We start from the raw sequence: 18,615 nt of genomic DNA, 5'->3' as shown, positions 1-18,615 counted from the left end.
AACCTTGCAACCAAGCCATTAATGATCCCTGACGTACGTCAGGATGTAGGGTGTGCCGCCTCCGCTGTCAATAGGGCGCAGAAGTTCCTGAACCGATATGTGCGGCTTAACGTGCATGTCGCTGATGTGCTCAATACCCTTAGGTGAGACAACGTTGGCAACGTAGTGGCCGCTGCTGCGGCTGTCTCCCTGGTGGATGACTGTCGATCTGAGCTTGTATCGCAGCGTTCCAGACTGCTGCAGCCTCTTGCCGTTTTCGTCGTCGTCGCAGTAATCGGATAAGTCCAGGTAGAGGGGGAACTTCACCGGGTCGGATATCTTGTGAAATACCTGTTTTACGTCGCCAAACCTGGTCGGCTTGAATTTTGAGTTGAACCGCACCAGCTGGATCGGCAGGATTTCCGGCGCGCTCAAGATGAAATGCTTCCGGGTGTGCTTCCTCTTTTTGCACCCCTCGCAATCGATGGCTACTTCATCTTGAAAGTTGGCGTCGAGGTACCGCTTGAAGCCCAGTCCTTTTCCTGGTTCGCGCAGGTTGATTTGGGTATTCGTCCAGACCCAGGGTCCTGAAGTCTCTTGGTGTCCGCAGTTGTGGCAGGTACGCCTCGCGGAGCACTTCAGCCCGAATAGAGCCTCAAACTCGTCACGAGGCATGTATACCTTCTTGTCATGCAGAGTGTCGGAGAGGTTGTTTAAGATGAAAATCATGAACTCATGCGCGTCCTGCTGTTGATATTTGGCGCTCCCTGTACCAGGGCAGTTCGGCAGCCTGCTGATTGCTTTGTCGAAGTTTCTGACCGCTTCATTAACATACTTCTGGCTCTGTTTATTGCCACCAGTTGGCCAGTATTGATCTGCAAGCTTGCGGAGAGCACACGCCAGACAGCCGGATTGCGGGCAACGGTATTTTTGGCTTGTGCCGTGGCGCTTGATCCACTGGACGAAGACGGGGAGGTTCATGAGAGCTTGAAGGCAGCTCCTCCGGTAACACTGCACGCCGGTGTCGTTGGGAAGTCCAATGGCGCCAAGGTCCTTGCGCGAGAAGTCGCTGTCGAGGTTAGCGACGATGTGGCTTCGACCGGTTGGCTCTTGGGTGTGTAAGCGACGGCGCTTGTGGGTGGGTTCGGTGCTCATGGTGGCCTTGGTCGCCGGAACGAAGTTGATGGGGTCGTTGAGTAGCTCATCGAGCCTGCGTTTAGCGGTGGACTTGAAGTGCATGGCTTCGTCAGATGCCGTGGCAGGAACGCAAGGAATCTGGAGCCTCTGGACGGATGCTCCAATGGTGTCATGGTATAAGAGCTGATGGTCCGGTTCGGGACAATGGGGGGGATCCTCTTTGTTGCTGGGTTCCTTGAGCTTGATGGCGATTTTCGGCCTCGACTCAGGCAAGGCGTGCTTGTCGAGCGGCATTGTCTTCAAAGATGGCCGGGTGCGATGAGACAAAGGTTGGAGGTGACGAGAAGAAAGGACGACCAGGCGGCGACGACGGGTTTTGGCCTTCAGGTGGGCCTGGGCCAGCACCCTGCTGCTCACCCGGGACAGAGCCATTGTGAATGAAAATGGACCCAGAAAAGTGTTAACCGTAAGAATGATGCAGACTACAATAGACAAGAAGGAAAACGCTCCTGGCAGAGCAGCAGCGGTATTTACAGGCCGGTCCGGAAGAGGCGAGGACGGGAGACATGGAGCGAGCACGTGCCTATGCTGCCGGAGGGGTGACGGAGGCAGCCCGCAGCAACGCGCAGGCAATGGGACGACGCGCAGCAGAGCAGGCGCAGAGGCGAGGGGGAAAAAGTCGAAGTCAGCGATGCGCGCTCGGGGAAGGATGCGGCTCTACTTTTCCGCTATTTTTTTTCCTGGCCGGCGCCACTTCCGCCGAGAGATTGGAGAGCCCCGCCCGCTCCGCTCCCGCTGCGCTGCAAGTCATTGCTCTCCGCCCATGGCCTTGGATCAGCCCTGCCCGCTTGCAGCCATGCCTGTCGACAAAGGCCCTGCCTACGAGGACGAGCACGTCCACCAGGTCTACGAGCAGATCGCGAGCCACTTCTCCGAGACCCGCTACAAGGTAAGCCAATTCCATCGCGTCTGCGCCCTAAGCTCATCGCGCCTCTAGTAGCCATGGCCCATCGTCGAGCGCTTCCTGAACGGCCTCCCTGCAGGCGCCGTCGGCCTTGACATTGGTTGCGGAAATGGCAAGTACCTTGCCGTCAATCCCAACGTCTACATTGTCGCTTCCGACCGGTACGTTGGCCCGACGCATCGGCTGCCAGGTCTGACTGACGATTCAGATCCACCAACCTCGCCAAGATAGCCGCGAGACACCAGCCACACAGTGCCCTTGTCGCCGACACCTTAAGCCTACCTCATCCTCCCGCTGCCTTCGACTTCGCCATCTCCATCGCAGTCATCCATCACCTTTCGACTCCCGAGCGACGCGTTGAAGCAACTAGAGCCATATTGGACCATCTGAAACCCGAGGGGACGGCATTGGTGTATGTCTGGGCGCTCGAGCAGAAGGACAGCCGAAGGGGTTGGGATGAAGGTCACGAGCAGGATGTCATGGTGCCCTGGGTCATGAACAAGAATCAGCCAAAGAAAACAAAGAAGAAGGATGCCGCGCCGGAGGAGCCGACGGATGCCGCACCGACCGAAGGTCCAAAAACGTTCCACCGATATTACCATCTCTACCGGAAAGGCGAATTAGAGCACGACATTGAGCTGGCCGGAGGGGAGGTCGTCGAAGCTGGGTATGAGAAAGACAATTGGTGGGCCATCATGAAGCCCAAGGCTTAACCTCTGCTCTTTGTGGCACTGGAACGCACACACATCAGATGCGGCGCGAAACTCGGATCACGTTTGTACTTCACTCACGTGAGTAGTTGTGAAGTCTCCATCTACTTAAAATTAACATTATGTCCGGACAATGTTTCTCGCTGATCTTGCCTGGCGAGGTTAAAATCTTTTACCTCTCACTGACCACAAGTCACATCGAGAGCACTTGATGTGAGCCAGCAATTAATCAGGTTCAGGTTATTAGCATCCAGTCTCTCTCTCAGACTTCTCCCGCATAGAGCTTGTCCATCTCAATATCAGCCATAGGACGCGAGCTTGTCCCTGCATGGCAAGTCGGTCCCGAGACCTTGTGTCCCCAATACAGAACCGGACTCCACTCGTCGATGAGGTTCGCCAATGTCTGTATATGGCCGTACGCCGCCGGCTGAGGACCTTTTGGCCTCCACAAGCTCAAGCCCGTAATGTAGGCGGCCAACGCGGCCACGGCTCCAGCGAGGTAAAAGAAGGGGGTGCCCTTGATGTACACCCAGCGGTCCTCGACGGTCACAGCCAAACCAAAAACCCAATGGATGGCCGGCTTGGCTAGGAAGAGGACGAAGGCCTGCCAGCTGGAGACGGCTTTCCAGACGGCGTTGTAGCTCTCGAGGCGGTAGCCGTTCTTGGAGGCGGCGCGGCGCCAGGCGCGCTCGTCGCGGACGAGGTTGACGAGCAGCTCTGCGCAGTGCAGGGCCAGCGTGACGCCGGCCTGCAGCAGGCTGAAGACGAGCGTCTTGAGCAGCATGCCACCGGCCTCGACGCCCAGCTCGCCGCCGACGCTGACACCGGGCGCGCCGTCCTTGCGCGCGACCAGCGACACGGGCACGGCGCCCACCAGCGTCAGCGCCGCCAGCCCCCACAGCATCAGCACCACGACGCGCACCTCGCGGGCCGCCGCCCAGCTCGACGACTGCCGCGCCCGCGGCCGCACCGGCTCCGACCCGTGCGTCTTGTCAGTGACGCTGAGCAGGCACCGGTTCGGATGGTACCGCACGCTCCTCTCGGCCGCCGTCTCCCGCTGGCACGCGATGACGGCGTCGAAGGGGCTGGAGCTCCAGGTGGGGTTGTGCGTGAAGACGAGCGCGCACGTCGCGACGAAGGCCTGGGCCAGCAGCGCGGCGCCGAGGCACACGGTACTCGTGCTCGAGACGCTGACGGACACGTTCTCGACGCTCCACAGGCGGCGCAGGCGGTCCACATCGAGCGTCTTATTCTCTCCGTCATGCCAGTTGACGAGGATGAGCGACGACGACGAATACGCGACGACCATGGCGACGAACAGCAACAGGTTCGCGTACCACGCGTTGGGCACGCTGCTGCGCGCCGCCGTGAACAGCCGCAGGTTGCTGTTGAAGCCCAGCCGCCCTTCGCGCGCCAGCGCCCACTTCAGCGTCGTCGCGTGCACGTAGCCGACCCCGTCCAGCAGAAGCGTCAGCCACAGGTTGAGTGCTAGCGGCGCCAGCTGCTTGACGATTTCCGGCAGCTGGATGATGGTCGGCGCGCTCTCGGTCCAGGCGTGTGACGATAGCACCCAGAGGCCGCCGCCGAGCGCGGCGAGGCCGGTCGCCCAGGCGAGGACGACGAAGATGACGCAGACGTTGCGGGTCGAGAGATCGCGGTTGAGAGAGGGGAGGGGGCGACGGTGTGGTGGTGTTGTTGGGGGGTAGGGCGCCGCGCTTTTGCGGGTTGAGTTTTGGCTCTTGCGCGTGCTGTTGGAGTCGGTGAGGGTGAGGGTGCTGGTTGTCGTCTTGGGGGTTGCGTTGAGGGACGAGTAGTAGTAGCGGCCGTTCATGGTGGAGGAATAGGGGGCTTCGTTTAGACGGAACCGGGTTCTTTTCTCTGGGATGCTGTTTTTGGGATATATGTTTTCATGCCAGCAGTGCGGACTTTTTGGTCGCTACTGCTGCTGCTGCTGTTGTCGTCGTTGTCGTTATCGTTTCGTCGTTATGGGATAGGCTGATCTTCGAAGGGGGACCTCGAAGCAGGTACTGGTGTCCTCAGTGCATCTGCGGTCGCTTCGGATGGTGGTTACGGGGTACAACCAGGTCCCATCAGGCCACGAGGTCACCGAGACCTGTTCTCTTTAAGCTTTACTGCCTCGTGTGTGTACGGCTGAGTATTAGCTGACGCCAAGAACGTCGCAATAAACATTCTCTAAACCTTCCCCTCCACAAACCACTGCGTTTCCTCCCCCTTCACAGCCTTGCGGCGGGCAAGGTAGCAGCAAGCCAATCCCGAACAAGCGGGTTGTCGCTGCGAGAATGGCTTACTACATGCAAGCCACACAATGCCGTGTTTCGTCGAATCCCGCGCTAATCCTGAAAATAAGACTGAGGCCCTGCTTACTTTCTCGGTCTAGGCTCGAATGCTTTTCAGGGTAGGTCGTGGCTGGCGGAATACGCGCTGAGAATAGTAATACTAGTAGGAACGTGCGTTTTGTGACGTCGCACAGCCCGGGACCGCAGTTCGTCTCTCTTTTCTCTTTACCCTCTTTCGTCCCGTAAGGCTGACGATTGGATGAGGCTCTTCGCTCGTTTTTTTTTTTTTTTTTGCGGCATGTGCGGCGGTGCGCCTGGCAGGAACAACACGGTTGGGGACGTACGATTGTCATGCGGAGAAGTCTCGGGCTGGCTTGACTTGAGGGAGGGCCTGTTTAGAGATGGAACAACATCTTCATTGGGGGCTGTTTTGATTTTTTTTTCTCTGTGTGGGGCGTGGTCGCTCGCGTTCACCTATTGTGGAATCAGTTATACCACATACATGTCACGGCTGCAGAAGAAACTGCATATATGCAGACAGCCGCCGTCGACGCGATTTGTTCGGCCGAGATGTGATGGGCGCTTTGCAAAGGCGTTGTGGCGCACGAGGCTGAGTTGGTACGCTTATGGGGCGGCTCGAACCTTTACTTATTTTTGTTTTCCAATGCATGTATGACTCCTTTCATTGGCTGCGCTGACACTTCGACGTATGGTTCCTTTTTGGTTCCTGAACGGAAGGCTTGATTCGCGAGAATGGTTGTAGTTGACGTGCCGAATTTTGATGTATTATTTTTAAACCAACACCAACGCCTCAATTCCTCATTCGACTGCCGAGAGCGCCGGCTTATACATGTAAAAGAAATGTTCAGAGTGTTCAGGAAGCACGTACTTTTCCAAGACTTCTGTATAGAGTAGGAGAAAATTCTCACCTTATAGCCCTAAGCAATCACACCGATAGCCTCATTTGGTAAAACTCCTAAACGCAAGTACGAGAGTGGGGTCACAGCGATAGCCGGGGGTAGCTCTCCGGAGGGAAGCGGGGAAGGTGGATACACATCAGCCCATGATTGCGAGAAGTTTAAGAGCAATCCAAACCCAACGAAAAATTTGAAGAGCCGAACAACTTCTCAAGACATTCATCCAATTCTGAACATGGTTGACTGGCGCGCCGTTGCGAAAGAAAGACGAGCCGTGCAGGCCGCGCTCATCCCGCCCGCGCTTCGCCTCGAGAGCATCCCTGAAGGTCTCGTCAACGCCGTTGAATACGTCGAGTCCTGTGGACTGCTGTCAGAGGAAGAGCTGCAACTAACGAGCATCACCGACGCGCGCGTCTTGATTGACAAGCTTACGTCCGGCTCCGTCTCGAGCGTGAGGCTCACGACTGCCTTTATTAAGCGGACGGCAATCTTGCAGCAGCTGACTGGCTGCTGCACCGAAATCTTTTTCGACGAAGCGCTCAAGCGGGCGGAAGCGCTCGACAAGCACCTGGCTGAGACCGGCAAGTTCATTGGGCCTTTACACGGAGTTCCAGTCTCGGTGAAAGATGGGTTCGATGTCAAGGGCGTGGACACCACTGTCGGTACGCAAATCCAACAAACCCAGTGTACTGTAACATAGATCTGATTATGCTAGGCTGGGTCGGACTCGTGGGCAAACCAGCCCCAGAGAACGGCCCCGAAGTCGAGGCCCTGCTCAAGCTCGGAGCAGTCATCTACTGCAAGACCAACATCCCGCAGTCACTGATGGTGAGCAAATCAACAAACCCGGCACGTTCAGAGCAACCACAGCTGAGATGGCTCAGATGGCAGACTCGTACAACCACGTCTTCGGACAGTGCGTCAACCCCTTCAACCGCAACCTCATCTCGGGCGGCAGCTCCGGCGGCGAAGGCGCCCTCGTCGGCGGCCGCGGCAGCGTGCTCGGCATGGGGACGGACATCGGCGGCTCCATCCGCATCCCGGCCTGCCTCCAAGGCCTCTACGGCCTCTGCCCGACCATCGGCCGCATCACATTCCTCAAGTCGGCGTAAGCTTTGCGGTTTCCATCTTTTACTTCCTTATCCCCCCATCCCCTGATCCCCCGACCCCATCCTTTCGTCCTCCTAGCATTCAGAGAAGCTCATGTTTTCCCTCCCTCCTCTTTCCTCCTTGCAGGTGGGACCAGGAATACATCGTCCCCCCAGTCGCCGGCCCGCTCACCCACAGTCTCGACACGCTGGAGTACTACATGGATAGCTGGCTGGGCACGAGTCCGTGGAACGCCGACCCCCGCATCTTCCCGATCCCGTGGCGCAAGGAGCTGGCAGCGCCGCCGCAGCGCCCGTTGAAATTGGCTTTCATCTTCGACGACGGGTTCGTCAAGCCGCAGCCGCCCGTGGCGAGGGCGATTCGAGAGGCTGCCGATAAGCTGAAAGCTGCGGGCCATGAAGGTAAGTGTTCACGAGAAGTAGTAAAGAGGGGGTGTAGATTTGAAGCACGTCACATCTGCTGACCGAGATTGTGATTCAGTCGTCGAGTGGGACACCAAGCTGCACGAAGAAGGCTTGCGGCTGTGGGTCAAGGCCATCGTGGCGGACGGCGGGAAGAGTTGCAGAGACCACTGCACGATCATCGGCGAGCCGCTGATCGAGGGCATGGTCGTCGGCCAGGAAAAAGACTTTCTCGAGATTCCGGAGCGGCAGCAGGTACGTGTGTGCTGGCTCTCTCTCCCTCTCCCTCTCCATCTCTCCTCCTCTTTCCCTTTTTGGGACTGCATGTGCTGCAAGACAAGAAACATTGACAGGCAATCCAGCTCTCCGCCGAAAAGCTGAAGTACGAAAAGGCCTTCCTCGCGCAGTGGAACGCCGAGGGCATCGACGCCATCGTCCTGCCCGTCCTCCCTTGGGTCAATTACCGCCCGAAGACCTGGGTCAAGAGCAACCCGTGGCTCGGGTTCACGGCGCTGTGGAACCTGCTGAACTACACGGCGCTGGTCGTCCCCGGCTCGCGTGCTGATGCCGCGCTCGATCAGCCCGGGGATGATTGGAAGAACCACGTGCCGCGTAACGAATCGGACAAGTTCAATCATGAGCAATGTGAGTGTTGTTTGAGAGATCCTTGTTATGCTGGAAAGTGTTGCTGATGAAGGTGGGACAGACGATATCAACTTGGTGAATGGGATGCCTGTCGGGCTGCAGCTCGTTACGGGCAGATTCGGGGAGGAGAAGGCTGTTTCCATTGCGAAGGTTATTGCGAGCCTGAAGTAAACGAGGGGTCATGTTTTGCTGGTTCGCTTGATATGATCACTTTTGTAGAGAGTGACAATCCACGACAATGGCTTACCACCAGCCAATGGTTGATAGAAGCTACCTAAGACAGTTTTATGAGTAGGTGCATTCATACATTTATGTCCGAACAATGGCTTCAACTACGTACGTCTATGCTTCATGGTAACTCCTCAGTGACCCACTGTGGCGTTCTGACTCGGCCAGCCGATCACCTGCGGGTATCCGAGAGATTTGAAAGCATGATACGATTTCGGCGCTGACTCATGAAGAGGTGCACAGGGCGCGCGGCTTTTTCATTTACGGTGGCTATACATGGAAGGGCGGGGTACGGCTGCGGGGTTTTTAGCAGCCGAAGATCGGAATGTGAGTCAACGTCATGGTCTTATCGCGCTAGTGCAGGGACTATAAAGTCTGCGAAGAAATCTCCGTATAGCTAAACAAGACCAGTGGTATTCAATGGCAGACATGAGATCTGAACAGGAACGCGGACTGCTGTCTGCCCGAGGCAGCAAATTGATTGACGAGGCCGGTCATCGCAGCTTCCATGACGTCTTGGAGGACATCTACCAACCAGAGCACAACCCTGATGGCATTGTAAGCTTGGGATTAGCAGAGAATGTAAGTTGATGTCTTCTCCTGAATCCTAAAAGCGTACTGACGGCAATCTCGCAGTCATTGATGCACAATGAGCTCCTGGAATTTATCAACAACACGGTGAGTCACCCATCTACTCCAGGAATTCCGCAGGGCTGATGCGTCCAATGCAGCCGCAGTTCAAAATGTCAAGCCACTTCCTTATGTACGGCGATGGCTCTCACGGATCTAAGAAGCTTCGCGCGGCGGTGGCTAGCTTCGTGAACGAGCACTTCAACCCTGCGCTACCGGTCGAGAGCAAACATGTGCGTGTCTCGCTCGGAGTATCGAATGCCAATGAAGTGATGGCCTTTGTTTTGGCCAACGAAGGCGATGGCTTCCTCCTCGGCAGGCCGTACTATGGAGCTTTCGTGGGAGACTTTTGGGCACGTGCGAAGTATGCCCTTCTCCCGCCCCATCTTTGGCACTCCATACTAAGCTCGCACACAGAGTGAAGACCGTCGGCGTTGCCTTTGGCTCCACTGACCCATTCAGTCTTGAAGCCGTCGCAAAGTACGAAGAGGCGCTGCTGCGGTCCAATAACGAGGGAGTTCCGATCAAGGCCTTGGTCCTTTGCACGCCGAATAACCCACTTGGTTGTCCATTCCTTCCCCCAGCTTCGATAGGACCTGCGCTGACAGTTGCTAACAGGCCGGTGCTACTCCCGCGAGGTCATCGTCGAGCTGATGAAGCTCTGCCAGAAATACCAAATCCACCTCGTCAGCGACGAGATCTACGCCCTGTCCGTCTGGGACAACCCGGAAGCGCGAGACGCGCCACCCTTCACCTCGGTGCTGTCCATCGACACAGCCGGCATCATCGACCCCTCCCTCGTGCACGCCATGTGGGGCATGAGCAAGGTGAGTCACAACGACTCAAGCCCACCAAAACAAAGACACCATGCTGACGACCGCACTCCCCACCAAGGACTTCGGCGCCAACGGCCTGCGCATCGGCTACATCATCGACCAGCACAACCCCTCCTTCCGCGAGTCCGTCCGGCAGATCTCGTACGTCTCCAACCAACCCCTTCTTCCCATACTAAAATATTAACCCCGTCAACACCAGCCTCTTAAACTACCCCGCCGCCCCCTCGGACCTCCTCGCCACCGCCATCCTCTCCACACCCCCCTTCACAACGCCCTACATCGCCACCAACCGCACCCGCATCGCCGCCGCCTACGCCTTCGCCACGGACTGGCTGCGCGCGCGCGACATCGCGTTCGCGCCGGGGAGCAACGCCGGGTTTTTCCTGTGGATCGACGTCGGGCGCGCACTCTCTCGAGCCACTGGGAACAAGCCGTACGATCATGAGTTGTTTAAGAAGTTGTTGGCTGAGGCGAAGCTGAGCGTGGCGGATGCGCTGGCGTTTGGGGGCGAGGAGGTGGGGTGGTTTAGGGTGGTGTTTACGCATGGGCGGGGGTTCATGGAGATGGCGTTGGGGAGGTTGGAAGGGGTGATGGGGAGGTATGTTGGGGAGGTGGGGAGGTGAGGGGGGTGAGAGGCGGGAGGAGGTGGAGTGAAGGATACATAGAAAGAAGGGACAGTATGGATGAGGATGAGGGGAAGCGTAGAGGGTTGTAAGCTCTGTCGCATTTTGCAAGTAAACGGACAGCAGTAGTGAGTCACGTGACGTCATTGTGATGATGGTGGCCGCCGAGCGCGTAAGGCCCGAGCCTTGTAGACGCAGTCGCTTCATGACTTGTTTTTCTCGTGTGCGTGCATGAGTGAGTGACCTGCGGACGGCGGTAAGCAAAGGCTGTGTGTTTATATATTCGAGTCTTCGACCCTCACTTCATAGACCCGGCCAAGAATACCAGTAACGAGTGGGGAGTTGATGCAGACGCCCTCCCTGCTTAAGCTGTGACTTGGCCGCCACACGCAAGGGTGGGGTACGGTCGGAGGGTGTAACGGGAAAAAACAGGCGGTCCTTGAAGAGCCTGTTTCTGTGCCGACAGGCATAGTTTTTTGTCTTTTTTTTCTCTTGGTCCGGCAAGGTTGGTTAGTCTCAAAGGAAGAGAGAATAGAAGTATCATCACGGTATACCGGGCTGCATTTTATTCATGGTTCATTAAACTAAATCCTCGCGCATACTACTACTATTAGACCCGAAACGAATCAACTTATGGAAACTGAGTAACAACGACCCGTAGCTTCGAGTCGCCAATGCAGTTGACAGTCTCTGCTACTATTAAACCTTATAGAAACCCAACTTCTTAGTATTTCTCGTTGTGGACTCTCTGTTCCTGTACATCCGAGTTGTCGGCTTTCTGCTCCTGTTCGTGGCGGTGGTGCACCATTTCGTCGTGGAACTGGTACAGCGGGGGGTACGGCTCGACGTCCTTCCTCAGAATGTACTTGTTGAGGTACCAAGGCAGCTTCCGGGCGTAGTACTGCGCGTGCTCTCTGTTGCCGACCGAGAAGACCGTGTCCAGCTCTTCGAGAGTGAGGTTCTGTTAAAACTCAAGTCAGCTTCGATCACTTCAACCCGCAAAAGCAATGGCGGAGAAAAACTCACCTTCGTCTCCGGCAGGAAGAAGTAACAATATATCCACCCCACAAAATTCCACCCGGCGTACCACCCAAACGCGCCCTGAGGCTGGAAGGCCTCGACGAGGGCGGGCCAGGTCAGGCTGAGGATGAAGTTGAAGCCCCAGGTGGTGGCCGTGGCGAACGACATGCCCGTGTCGCGGATGTACAGCGGGAACGCCTCGGCGCTGTACGTGAACGGGACGGGGCCCTCGCCCGGCGAGTAGACCATCATGAACAGGAAGATGGCCGTCGCCACGCACGCCACGCGCGAGTCCGACACGCCGCCGTTCGGGTCGTCTGGGATGTAGAAGGAGAAGCCGCAGAAGAGGAGGAAGATGCCCATGAGCGGGAACGTCGTCAGCAGCAGGTTGCGACGCCCGAAGGTGTCGATTGTGTACACGGCCTGTGGGTTTTGTGTCAGTTTGCTTTTCCACGACGAGAGATGCGAAAAGAATAGGTGGACTAAGATCATGGTGACTTACTGGCAACGCAAACAGCCAGTTAGTGACGCCAGTTCCGAAAGATACAAGCAGGGCATTCGACCGCGAGAAGCCAGCCTGCTCAAAAATTTCGGACGAGTAGTAGGCAATCACGTTTACGCCGCAGAACTGCTGCATGAACATGACGAAGAAAGACGACTGAGCGGCGCGGCGGTTGCGCTTGACCATGAAGAACTCCTTGAAGAGGTTCTTGCCTTCACGCTCGGCGGCTTCGATCTCCAGGAGTTTGTATGCGTAGTACATATCACGCGCGGCCTGGATCTCATTCTTTCGCAGCCTCTTGAGGGCGTTGAAAGCTTTGTCGTACTTGCCCTTCTCCATATACCTGTGATGAATCAGCATTGATAGTTCGTCAGGGAAGGTAAGCCGTAGATCAACACTCACCATCTCGGACTCTCCGGGCAGAAGTAGACTTGGACCATGACAATGAAAGGCGGGATGGACGTCGACGCGAGCATCCAGCGCCACTGCGAATACTGGCCGAGGAAGTCGACGTTCTCAAAGGCGACCGAGACGACGAAGCCCAGCATGATGCCGAAGGCGGTCCACATCTGCCACATCATGGTCAGGGCGCCGCGGATGGTCTTGGGGGCCGACTCGGCGGCGTAGACGGGCGTGGTGCTGGACTTGGCGCCGACGGCGAAGCCGAGGGCGAAGCGGGCGATGAGCAGGTTGTACCACGAGTCGGCGGCGGCCATCCAGAAGCCGGTGACGAAGGAGATGAAGCACGAGATGAAGATGGTGCCGCGGCGGCCGAAGGCCTTGTTGAGCGGGGCGTTGGTCCAGCACCCAATCAGGGCCGAGGCGAGATAAGGAGCGCCGTTGAGCAGTCCTCGTTGCCACACGTTGGTGATTCCGTACTCTTCGAGGTAGTAGAGCTGTTGGGGGTTAGCTATGCGACTGAATCATTCGGGGAAGTAAGTCATCGAACCTGAGCTCCGTTGACGGCTGTCTGGTCCATGCCTTGCACGATGGCAGAACCGGCGCAAAGGATGACCAGGAAGTAAAGCATGAAAGGCTGGCTCCATCGGTGCTTGATCTCGTGCCGCAACAGCTCTTTCTCGGCTTCACTCAGGGCAGAGACACTCTCGAAGCCATCGTCCCTTTGCTGGACGCGGGCAAGTAGGGCTCCCTTGCGGAAAGCCTCTCTCGAGTCCTGGAGGCCCTTCTCCTCAACCCAAGCGTCGACCTCGGCGAGGACATCCTCTTCAGTCCGGCCTGCCAGAGGGTTGCGCAAAAGAGCGGCAACACTGGGCCGTCTTTGGCCATCTGCGTGTTCAGTGTTGCGGGCCCCGTCTTCAGCCGACTTGCTGCCCGTGGATGAGGCAGAACTGAAGGGGGCATTCGGCTCTGTCGCCTCCGTCGCCTCGATGTCCACGTGAGGCGGAGGCATGGTGTTCCGGGGATCCTATGGATTAGCCAAAGAAGAGTAACACGCGCGATCAGGGCAGCAGATCTGCAGAATAGTGACAACGACGGAGCAACGGATCGCTGCGCGCGTCGAACGGAAAATCGGGTCTCATCTCGCATTTAATACGTGCCCATGGGGCCGTGAGCTGAGCAGAAGCTGTGGGGAACCCAAGGCCGACAAGAAATCCTCGCCGTGGGCCGCATATAGGCCGCACCTGGGCATACATCATCGGCGATGCCGAGGCGGGCAGAAAGAAGCTCGAGGCGGAAGAGAGCACGGGCGCGGACAGGCTCGGCGAAAGCCCTGGGCGCGAGTGAGACGCACCAAGAACAGTCCGGGGAAGTGACATGTTGCGTGGCGGAGCAGAGTGGAAGTGGTCTTGGGAGTGCGCAAGCGGAGTCTTGGCTCGGCTCGCGGCTTCCGTCTGGGGCGTCTTGTTAAGCTCCCGCAAACGTCGCGCGCCGCTCATCTACCCGACGCCTCTGCCGCCCAGCCGCTGCCCGCCCCCCGGAGTGCTTGGCTCCGTCACTCCACCCGCCCATCGTGACCTTGCTGCTTGCAAATTATTGTGGGTCCGTCACTCACCTCCAGCCTCTTGGCACCAAGCCATTGACGCGGAGGCTCCGTGGGGTTCTCCATCACATCAGGCCTGGGAAGTGATTGACACATACATGTTGGATCCGTGGACCAACTTTCGCGCCCCCCTTGACCCGCCCGGCGGAAATGCTACCTTGGACCTCGTGAGGCAAGATGAAATGGGAATTTCAGTCCGAGACCGGAGTCTTTTCCACGTCGGAGATTTTGTGTTCCCCCAATCCAACACCTCCCTGAGACAGGCCATCCCCGTCGACCAAAAGAGGCCGTCTTGCGCGTCCTCGCCGCAATCCTCGTGCTGACGGCCAAGGCTCCTCGATGCGGGCGAGGCTGAGGTTCCATCCACCAAGAGGCTGACTGAAACGAGACGAAAGGGGCTGGACGAATCATCACTTCTATAATAAACTCCCTTGACAAGCTCGTTCAAGCAAATGTAAAAGCTGGAACGTGGGGAATCTTGAACAGATCGTGCAGCCAGACTTTTGGACGCCGGGCATAAGAAATCGACAAGCCACTTGGCGACAGCATGCAAACAGGAAGCAAAACGAAACACAGCATATCTCGGCGTGTAAGCGGCATACTTGGCATTATAAGCGGGGCTCTCCGGCTACCAGGAAACGGGATGCCCTGGTTTCGAGGTGGAGAAGTCTCGGTGGTACAATCCTCGTCTCGAGATCCTAGATGCTACTGGAAGTGAGTACAGAGGGCCATTTCAGGCCCGCGCGAAGAATAGTAGGGCTGTATGTCTACCTCCCTCAAACAGACGATCAAGTGCTTAGAAACCGTATAGCAAAAAGCCACCCTTGCATTTTTTTTTCTGTAATACTTTTTTCTTTTTAGAGAAGCCGGGACGGAGAATAAGGAATTTTAGCGGCAACAAGCCCATTCACGATCGACTCCCCACCGTAGCAGCCACACTTGAGTCATCTTCTTCGCAGTCATACCACTCATCTTCCTCATTCTCCACCACGTTTTTGTGTTTCGGCCGCAGCAGGTTTCTCCTTGCCTTTCTTTCCAAAGCCTGGCGACGAGTCTCCAGACTCTGTTTCAAGCGCTTCCGCTTCTCCTCTTCCTCCCTCAATTTCCTTTGCTCTGCAAACAAGTCAGTTTTCTGACCTAAAAAGAGAAATAAAAAAGAACAATAGGGAAAGCAACAAACCTTTCGTCAACGCCAACGCCGACAGCCCCAACGCGCGCAACGTCTCATTAGGCAGCAAAAACGCCCGCTCGACGACGACCTCGGCCCCGAGTATAACATCGCGCGGCATGTTCTCGAGCACGACGAACTCGTCCGTCCAGATGAAGCCGCCGCCCTTGCCCTTGCGCGCGTTGAACCGCCACCGTCCGTTGGCGATGTATTTGGGTTTCACGATGGACCCGTCGCCTGCCCAGAAGTTCAGGTGTGTGCACAGTCGTAGCTCTAAGCCGGCCTCGAGCGCTCTGTCTAGCCGGATGAAGTTGCGGTCTGCGCTCGTGTCGAGGAGGGCGCGGAGGGGCGTTTTGTCTGAGTGCGCGTTGTAGAAGTAGACTTCTTTTTCGAGTTGCGAGGTCGAGGAGGTGGTGGGTGGGGAGGAGGTGGTTGAGGAGGTCGACGACGAAGAGCAGGTCACGTCGCTGGGCTCGGGAGTCGTGGATTGGCGGGGCTGTTCGATGGTGTGGTGGATGTGATAGTTCTGTGGTTGTGGTTGCTGGTATTGTAGCTGGTGCTGTTGCTGGTGCTGCTGCTGTTGTTGTTGCTGCTGCTGCTGGCGGTAGGGGTCGCTGCGGGTTGAGTATGTTGGGTTGTAAGGAGTTGGTGCGTAGATATTGGGGCCAGGTGCTTGGCGGGCAAAGTAGGTAGGATTTGGTGTTACGGGATTCGGGGGTGCTGGGTACATCGGTGGTGTCTGTTGGTATGCCGCGTAGTAGTTGCCGTACATCGAGGGTCCTGGGGCTTCGGGGAAAGGCCCGGGAATGGGAACGGCGGGTTGCGGGGAATTGTAAAATTGTTGCGGAGGCGAAAAAGAGTATCTTGGTCGAGGAGGCTTTGGTCTATTCTGTGGTGTAGAGCTGTCTTTCTCCTGCTCTTGAGCTCTCTCATGTATCGTGTTTCGACGCGGAAGCACACGCCTAGGCTCGGGAGGACACGATCGTGGTGGCATCGGAGTCGGAGAGACTTTTGGTGAAGGGCCTGGGGATGGAGCCGGAGATGGCGGGAGGTTGAAGGATGGATGTGGTGCCGTGGCTAAAGTCGAGCTTGGGGAAGATGGAAGGCTGTGTTGAGCTGGCACCGACGAAGATCTGCCAAGCTCGTGAGCATGCACGACCTGGTCGTTGCTGTCCGAGTTGAATGGAGTTGCGCTCCTGAGCGGGGTCACGATATCAGATGCTGCGACTTCGATTTTGTCTGTCTCTTCGCAAGCCTCGTTTGCTGATACCATCTCGAACTCTGCCGCTGGTGTGTGGTATGAAGATGTAGGACCGGTAGATGCGTTGAGGTCGGTTGATTCAGGTGTCAATGGTCCCTCCGATTTGTCATCGGTAGCAATCGTGTGAACAGACTCACTGCGTTCTGGAGTCGTTCCTCGACCACACACACAAGCTCTGATTTCGTGAGGAGTAAGTTGCAACCAGTCGTCCAACCAGTCAGGCTTTAGATCCACTACTGGTGACACTGATGGTGTAGATTCGGTATCAATGCTGTATGTGGATTCGTTGATACTCTCATACAGAACTTCGAAAGGCTCCGGTGTCGACTGATAGTTCGAAAGATCGATTGGTGTTGCTTCTCTTGTGAGTTCTGCAGACTCGGAGTCTTCAGCATCCTCCACGGTAGGATAGACATAGTTGGAGAACCTGTTGACTTCTTCTAAAAGAGAGTCGACCTGGAAAGCGAATACGTCAAGGATTGGATCTGGTTCACACTGTACCGGTGATGAGTCTGGGAGCTCATCAAGGAGGTCTACAGGGTCGTCAAGGTCTTTTTGGCCAGTAGAATCCAGAGCAAGGTTATGCTTGTCATCCAGATCCTGATCCGCCTCATGATCAGGGTTATCCTTTTCAAGAGCTGAGGCTTCGGCAACTTTGCTAGTGTCTGGAGGCTCGGGTTCGGCAGGGGTAATTTCAATGGTGACCGGAAGGCTTTCTTGTTCAACGGGATCCTCTTGTGCTGCAGTATGATTCTGACTTTCATCCTTCTCTTCATGCCATTCTATGAGGAGAGGAGCTTTGTCTTCAGCAGATCCCGCCTGTTGATGCGGAGAACCGGGCTCCTGACTGTCACTAGGGATGCCGTTTTTGATGTCTCCTACATCAGGGCGTTCCATCTGGTTGTCAATAGACTGGGTGGGCCCTTCTTCATCGGACTCGACAGTGGCAGAACAGTATATGGGCTCAGGGACACCCGAAGGCTCAACAGCACCCGAAGATTCAGTGGCAGCCGCGGGTTCAGCGGCAGGCGTAGGTTCAGTGACAACCGTAGGCTCAGTGGCAACAATAGTTTCAGTGACATCCGAAGGTCCAGTGGCACCAGAAGAGCCAGAGACAGCCGAAGCTTCGTCCGGGAACGGCAGGACCTTGAGGGCGTTGAGGGCCTTGTCCGCTTCCTCTCGAGGATCCGGAGGCAAGACATCTGGTGGATCCGTCACCATGGTGTCCACCAGCATGTCGTGTGATTGTTCCACGGGCGGTGCGGGCCTTGGCTGAGGCGGAGACGATATGACTTTGCGCTCCGCGGGTTTCCCCTGGACTTTGAGGTATTCTTCAACGAAAAAGGAGAGGTCCCGCTCGAGAACATGTCCCAGAGGACACACGGGGTGTGAGTGAGCCACTTCAAAGTCCTGACCGTAGTTGAGTCGTGTTTTCGGGGAGAAGGGTTGGGCTCCTTTGTCTGCTCTTGCGCCGATAGGCTGACGTAGCTTTTCTTCTCCGCGAAGAGGTCTTGGAGGTTGGGCGACTGTATAGATAATAGCATGTTCGTGCTGCTTGCCTCGAACGTCTGACCGAGTCGTGGCCCGACCTTGGTAAGTCTTGATCATCCTGCAACGCAACTTAGCCACGACTTCTTACATCTGGTACAGAAAAAGGCTAGCTTACAAGCATCTTGACGACTCCTCGCCGGGCTCGACTACGACGTAGACACGAAGTGTACAATCCCAGTGCTTTATGCGGAAAATCTGCGCATCGTCAGTGGCCTGCGAGGGGGTTCAAGGGGCGGGAACGACGGGTCTTACCTGTCCAGTAGTGAAGAAATCAGACCATAGCTCTCGCGGCACGCAGTTGTAACCTGAACGAGAAGTCAGTAGAGGATCAAGCGATCAGTCGCAGCGCATGGCGGGGCAGCGAGACTGGGCGGTCGCGTGCGCGAAAGCCATGTTGACTTACTTGACGCGTCGGACCGCTTCTGAGCGACCGTTGCCCTATCGGTGCGTCCCCTGTATTGAGCCTTCCCCGACATTGACGCGAGTGATGCGGGCATCGAAAAGAATGATGGAAGTGATACGGCGTTGGATGGAGGTGCGTGACGACACACACTTCGGCGACGGACTTGCCTCCCTCGGCCGCTCTGTCTGGTAAGAAGAGGCTCTGCCTGACTCCGTCATTGATGGGCTGGGT

General features: G+C 56.6%; 8 protein-coding genes across 8 annotated transcripts; 3 read left to right on the top strand and 5 right to left on the bottom strand.

Moving 5' to 3' along the window:
* Nucleotides 1-18: 18 nt before the first annotated feature.
* Nucleotides 19-1,410, bottom strand: LTHEOB_7097 (Ubiquitin carboxyl-terminal hydrolase; the record flags this gene model as incomplete). The annotated part of the gene is made up of 1 exon (XM_035516425.1): nt 19-1,410. One exon carries the CDS (start codon nt 1,408-1,410, stop codon nt 19-21), a length of 1,392 nt encoding a protein of 463 aa, XP_035371544.1.
* A 529-nt stretch (nt 1,411-1,939) lies between these two features.
* LTHEOB_7096 (tRNA (uracil-5-)-methyltransferase trm9 protein) lies at nt 1,940-2,793 on the top strand (the record flags this gene model as incomplete). The annotated part of the gene is made up of 3 exons (XM_035516424.1): nt 1,940-2,065; nt 2,117-2,241; nt 2,289-2,793. The coding sequence occupies 3 exons, from the start codon at nt 1,940-1,942 to the stop codon at nt 2,791-2,793; spliced, it is 756 nt and encodes a 251-aa protein (XP_035371543.1).
* Nucleotides 2,794-3,052: 259 nt separating this feature from the next.
* Nucleotides 3,053-4,621, bottom strand: LTHEOB_7095 (E3 ubiquitin-protein ligase upl4; the record flags this gene model as incomplete). The annotated part of the gene is made up of 1 exon (XM_035516423.1): nt 3,053-4,621. One exon carries the CDS (start codon nt 4,619-4,621, stop codon nt 3,053-3,055), a length of 1,569 nt encoding a protein of 522 aa, XP_035371542.1.
* A 1,618-nt stretch (nt 4,622-6,239) lies between these two features.
* LTHEOB_7094 (Acetamidase) lies at nt 6,240-8,331 on the top strand (the record flags this gene model as incomplete). The annotated part of the gene is made up of 7 exons (XM_035516422.1): nt 6,240-6,666; nt 6,720-6,832; nt 6,889-7,112; nt 7,241-7,515; nt 7,595-7,770; nt 7,878-8,160; nt 8,222-8,331. The coding sequence occupies 7 exons, from the start codon at nt 6,240-6,242 to the stop codon at nt 8,329-8,331; spliced, it is 1,608 nt and encodes a 535-aa protein (XP_035371541.1).
* A 477-nt stretch (nt 8,332-8,808) lies between these two features.
* LTHEOB_7093 (1-aminocyclopropane-1-carboxylate synthase) lies at nt 8,809-10,477 on the top strand (the record flags this gene model as incomplete). Its single annotated transcript, XM_035516421.1, has 7 exons — nt 8,809-8,970; nt 9,025-9,066; nt 9,120-9,382; nt 9,436-9,584; nt 9,637-9,845; nt 9,913-9,995; nt 10,054-10,477. 7 exons carry the CDS (start codon nt 8,809-8,811, stop codon nt 10,475-10,477), a joined length of 1,332 nt encoding a protein of 443 aa, XP_035371540.1.
* A 724-nt stretch (nt 10,478-11,201) lies between these two features.
* LTHEOB_7092 (Sugar/inositol transporter) lies at nt 11,202-13,410 on the bottom strand (the record flags this gene model as incomplete). Its single annotated transcript, XM_035516420.1, has 5 exons — nt 11,202-11,438; nt 11,504-11,920; nt 12,000-12,342; nt 12,402-12,895; nt 12,949-13,410. The coding sequence occupies 5 exons, from the start codon at nt 13,408-13,410 to the stop codon at nt 11,202-11,204; spliced, it is 1,953 nt and encodes a 650-aa protein (XP_035371539.1).
* Nucleotides 13,411-14,908: 1,498 nt separating this feature from the next.
* Nucleotides 14,909-15,899, bottom strand: LTHEOB_7091 (Peptidase aspartic protein; the record flags this gene model as incomplete). Its single annotated transcript, XM_035516419.1, has 2 exons — nt 14,909-15,114; nt 15,182-15,899. The coding sequence occupies 2 exons, from the start codon at nt 15,897-15,899 to the stop codon at nt 14,909-14,911; spliced, it is 924 nt and encodes a 307-aa protein (XP_035371538.1).
* A 232-nt stretch (nt 15,900-16,131) lies between these two features.
* On the bottom strand, nt 16,132-18,457 carry LTHEOB_7090 (5,6-dimethylbenzimidazole synthase; the record flags this gene model as incomplete). The annotated part of the gene is made up of 6 exons (XM_035516418.1): nt 16,132-16,302; nt 16,380-17,956; nt 18,020-18,039; nt 18,097-18,176; nt 18,234-18,286; nt 18,385-18,457. 6 exons carry the CDS (start codon nt 18,455-18,457, stop codon nt 16,132-16,134), a joined length of 1,974 nt encoding a protein of 657 aa, XP_035371537.1.
* Between the last annotated feature and the right edge of the window lie 158 nt (nt 18,458-18,615).

Source organism: Lasiodiplodia theobromae (genome assembly GCF_012971845.1).
Source record: "Lasiodiplodia theobromae strain AM2As chromosome Unknown scaffold_21, whole genome shotgun sequence".
In the NCBI taxonomy this organism is placed as follows: Eukaryota; Fungi; Ascomycota; class Dothideomycetes; order Botryosphaeriales; family Botryosphaeriaceae; genus Lasiodiplodia; species Lasiodiplodia theobromae.
Note: the sequence above shows the minus strand (reverse complement) of the source record. Positions and strands in the feature narration are given on the sequence as shown.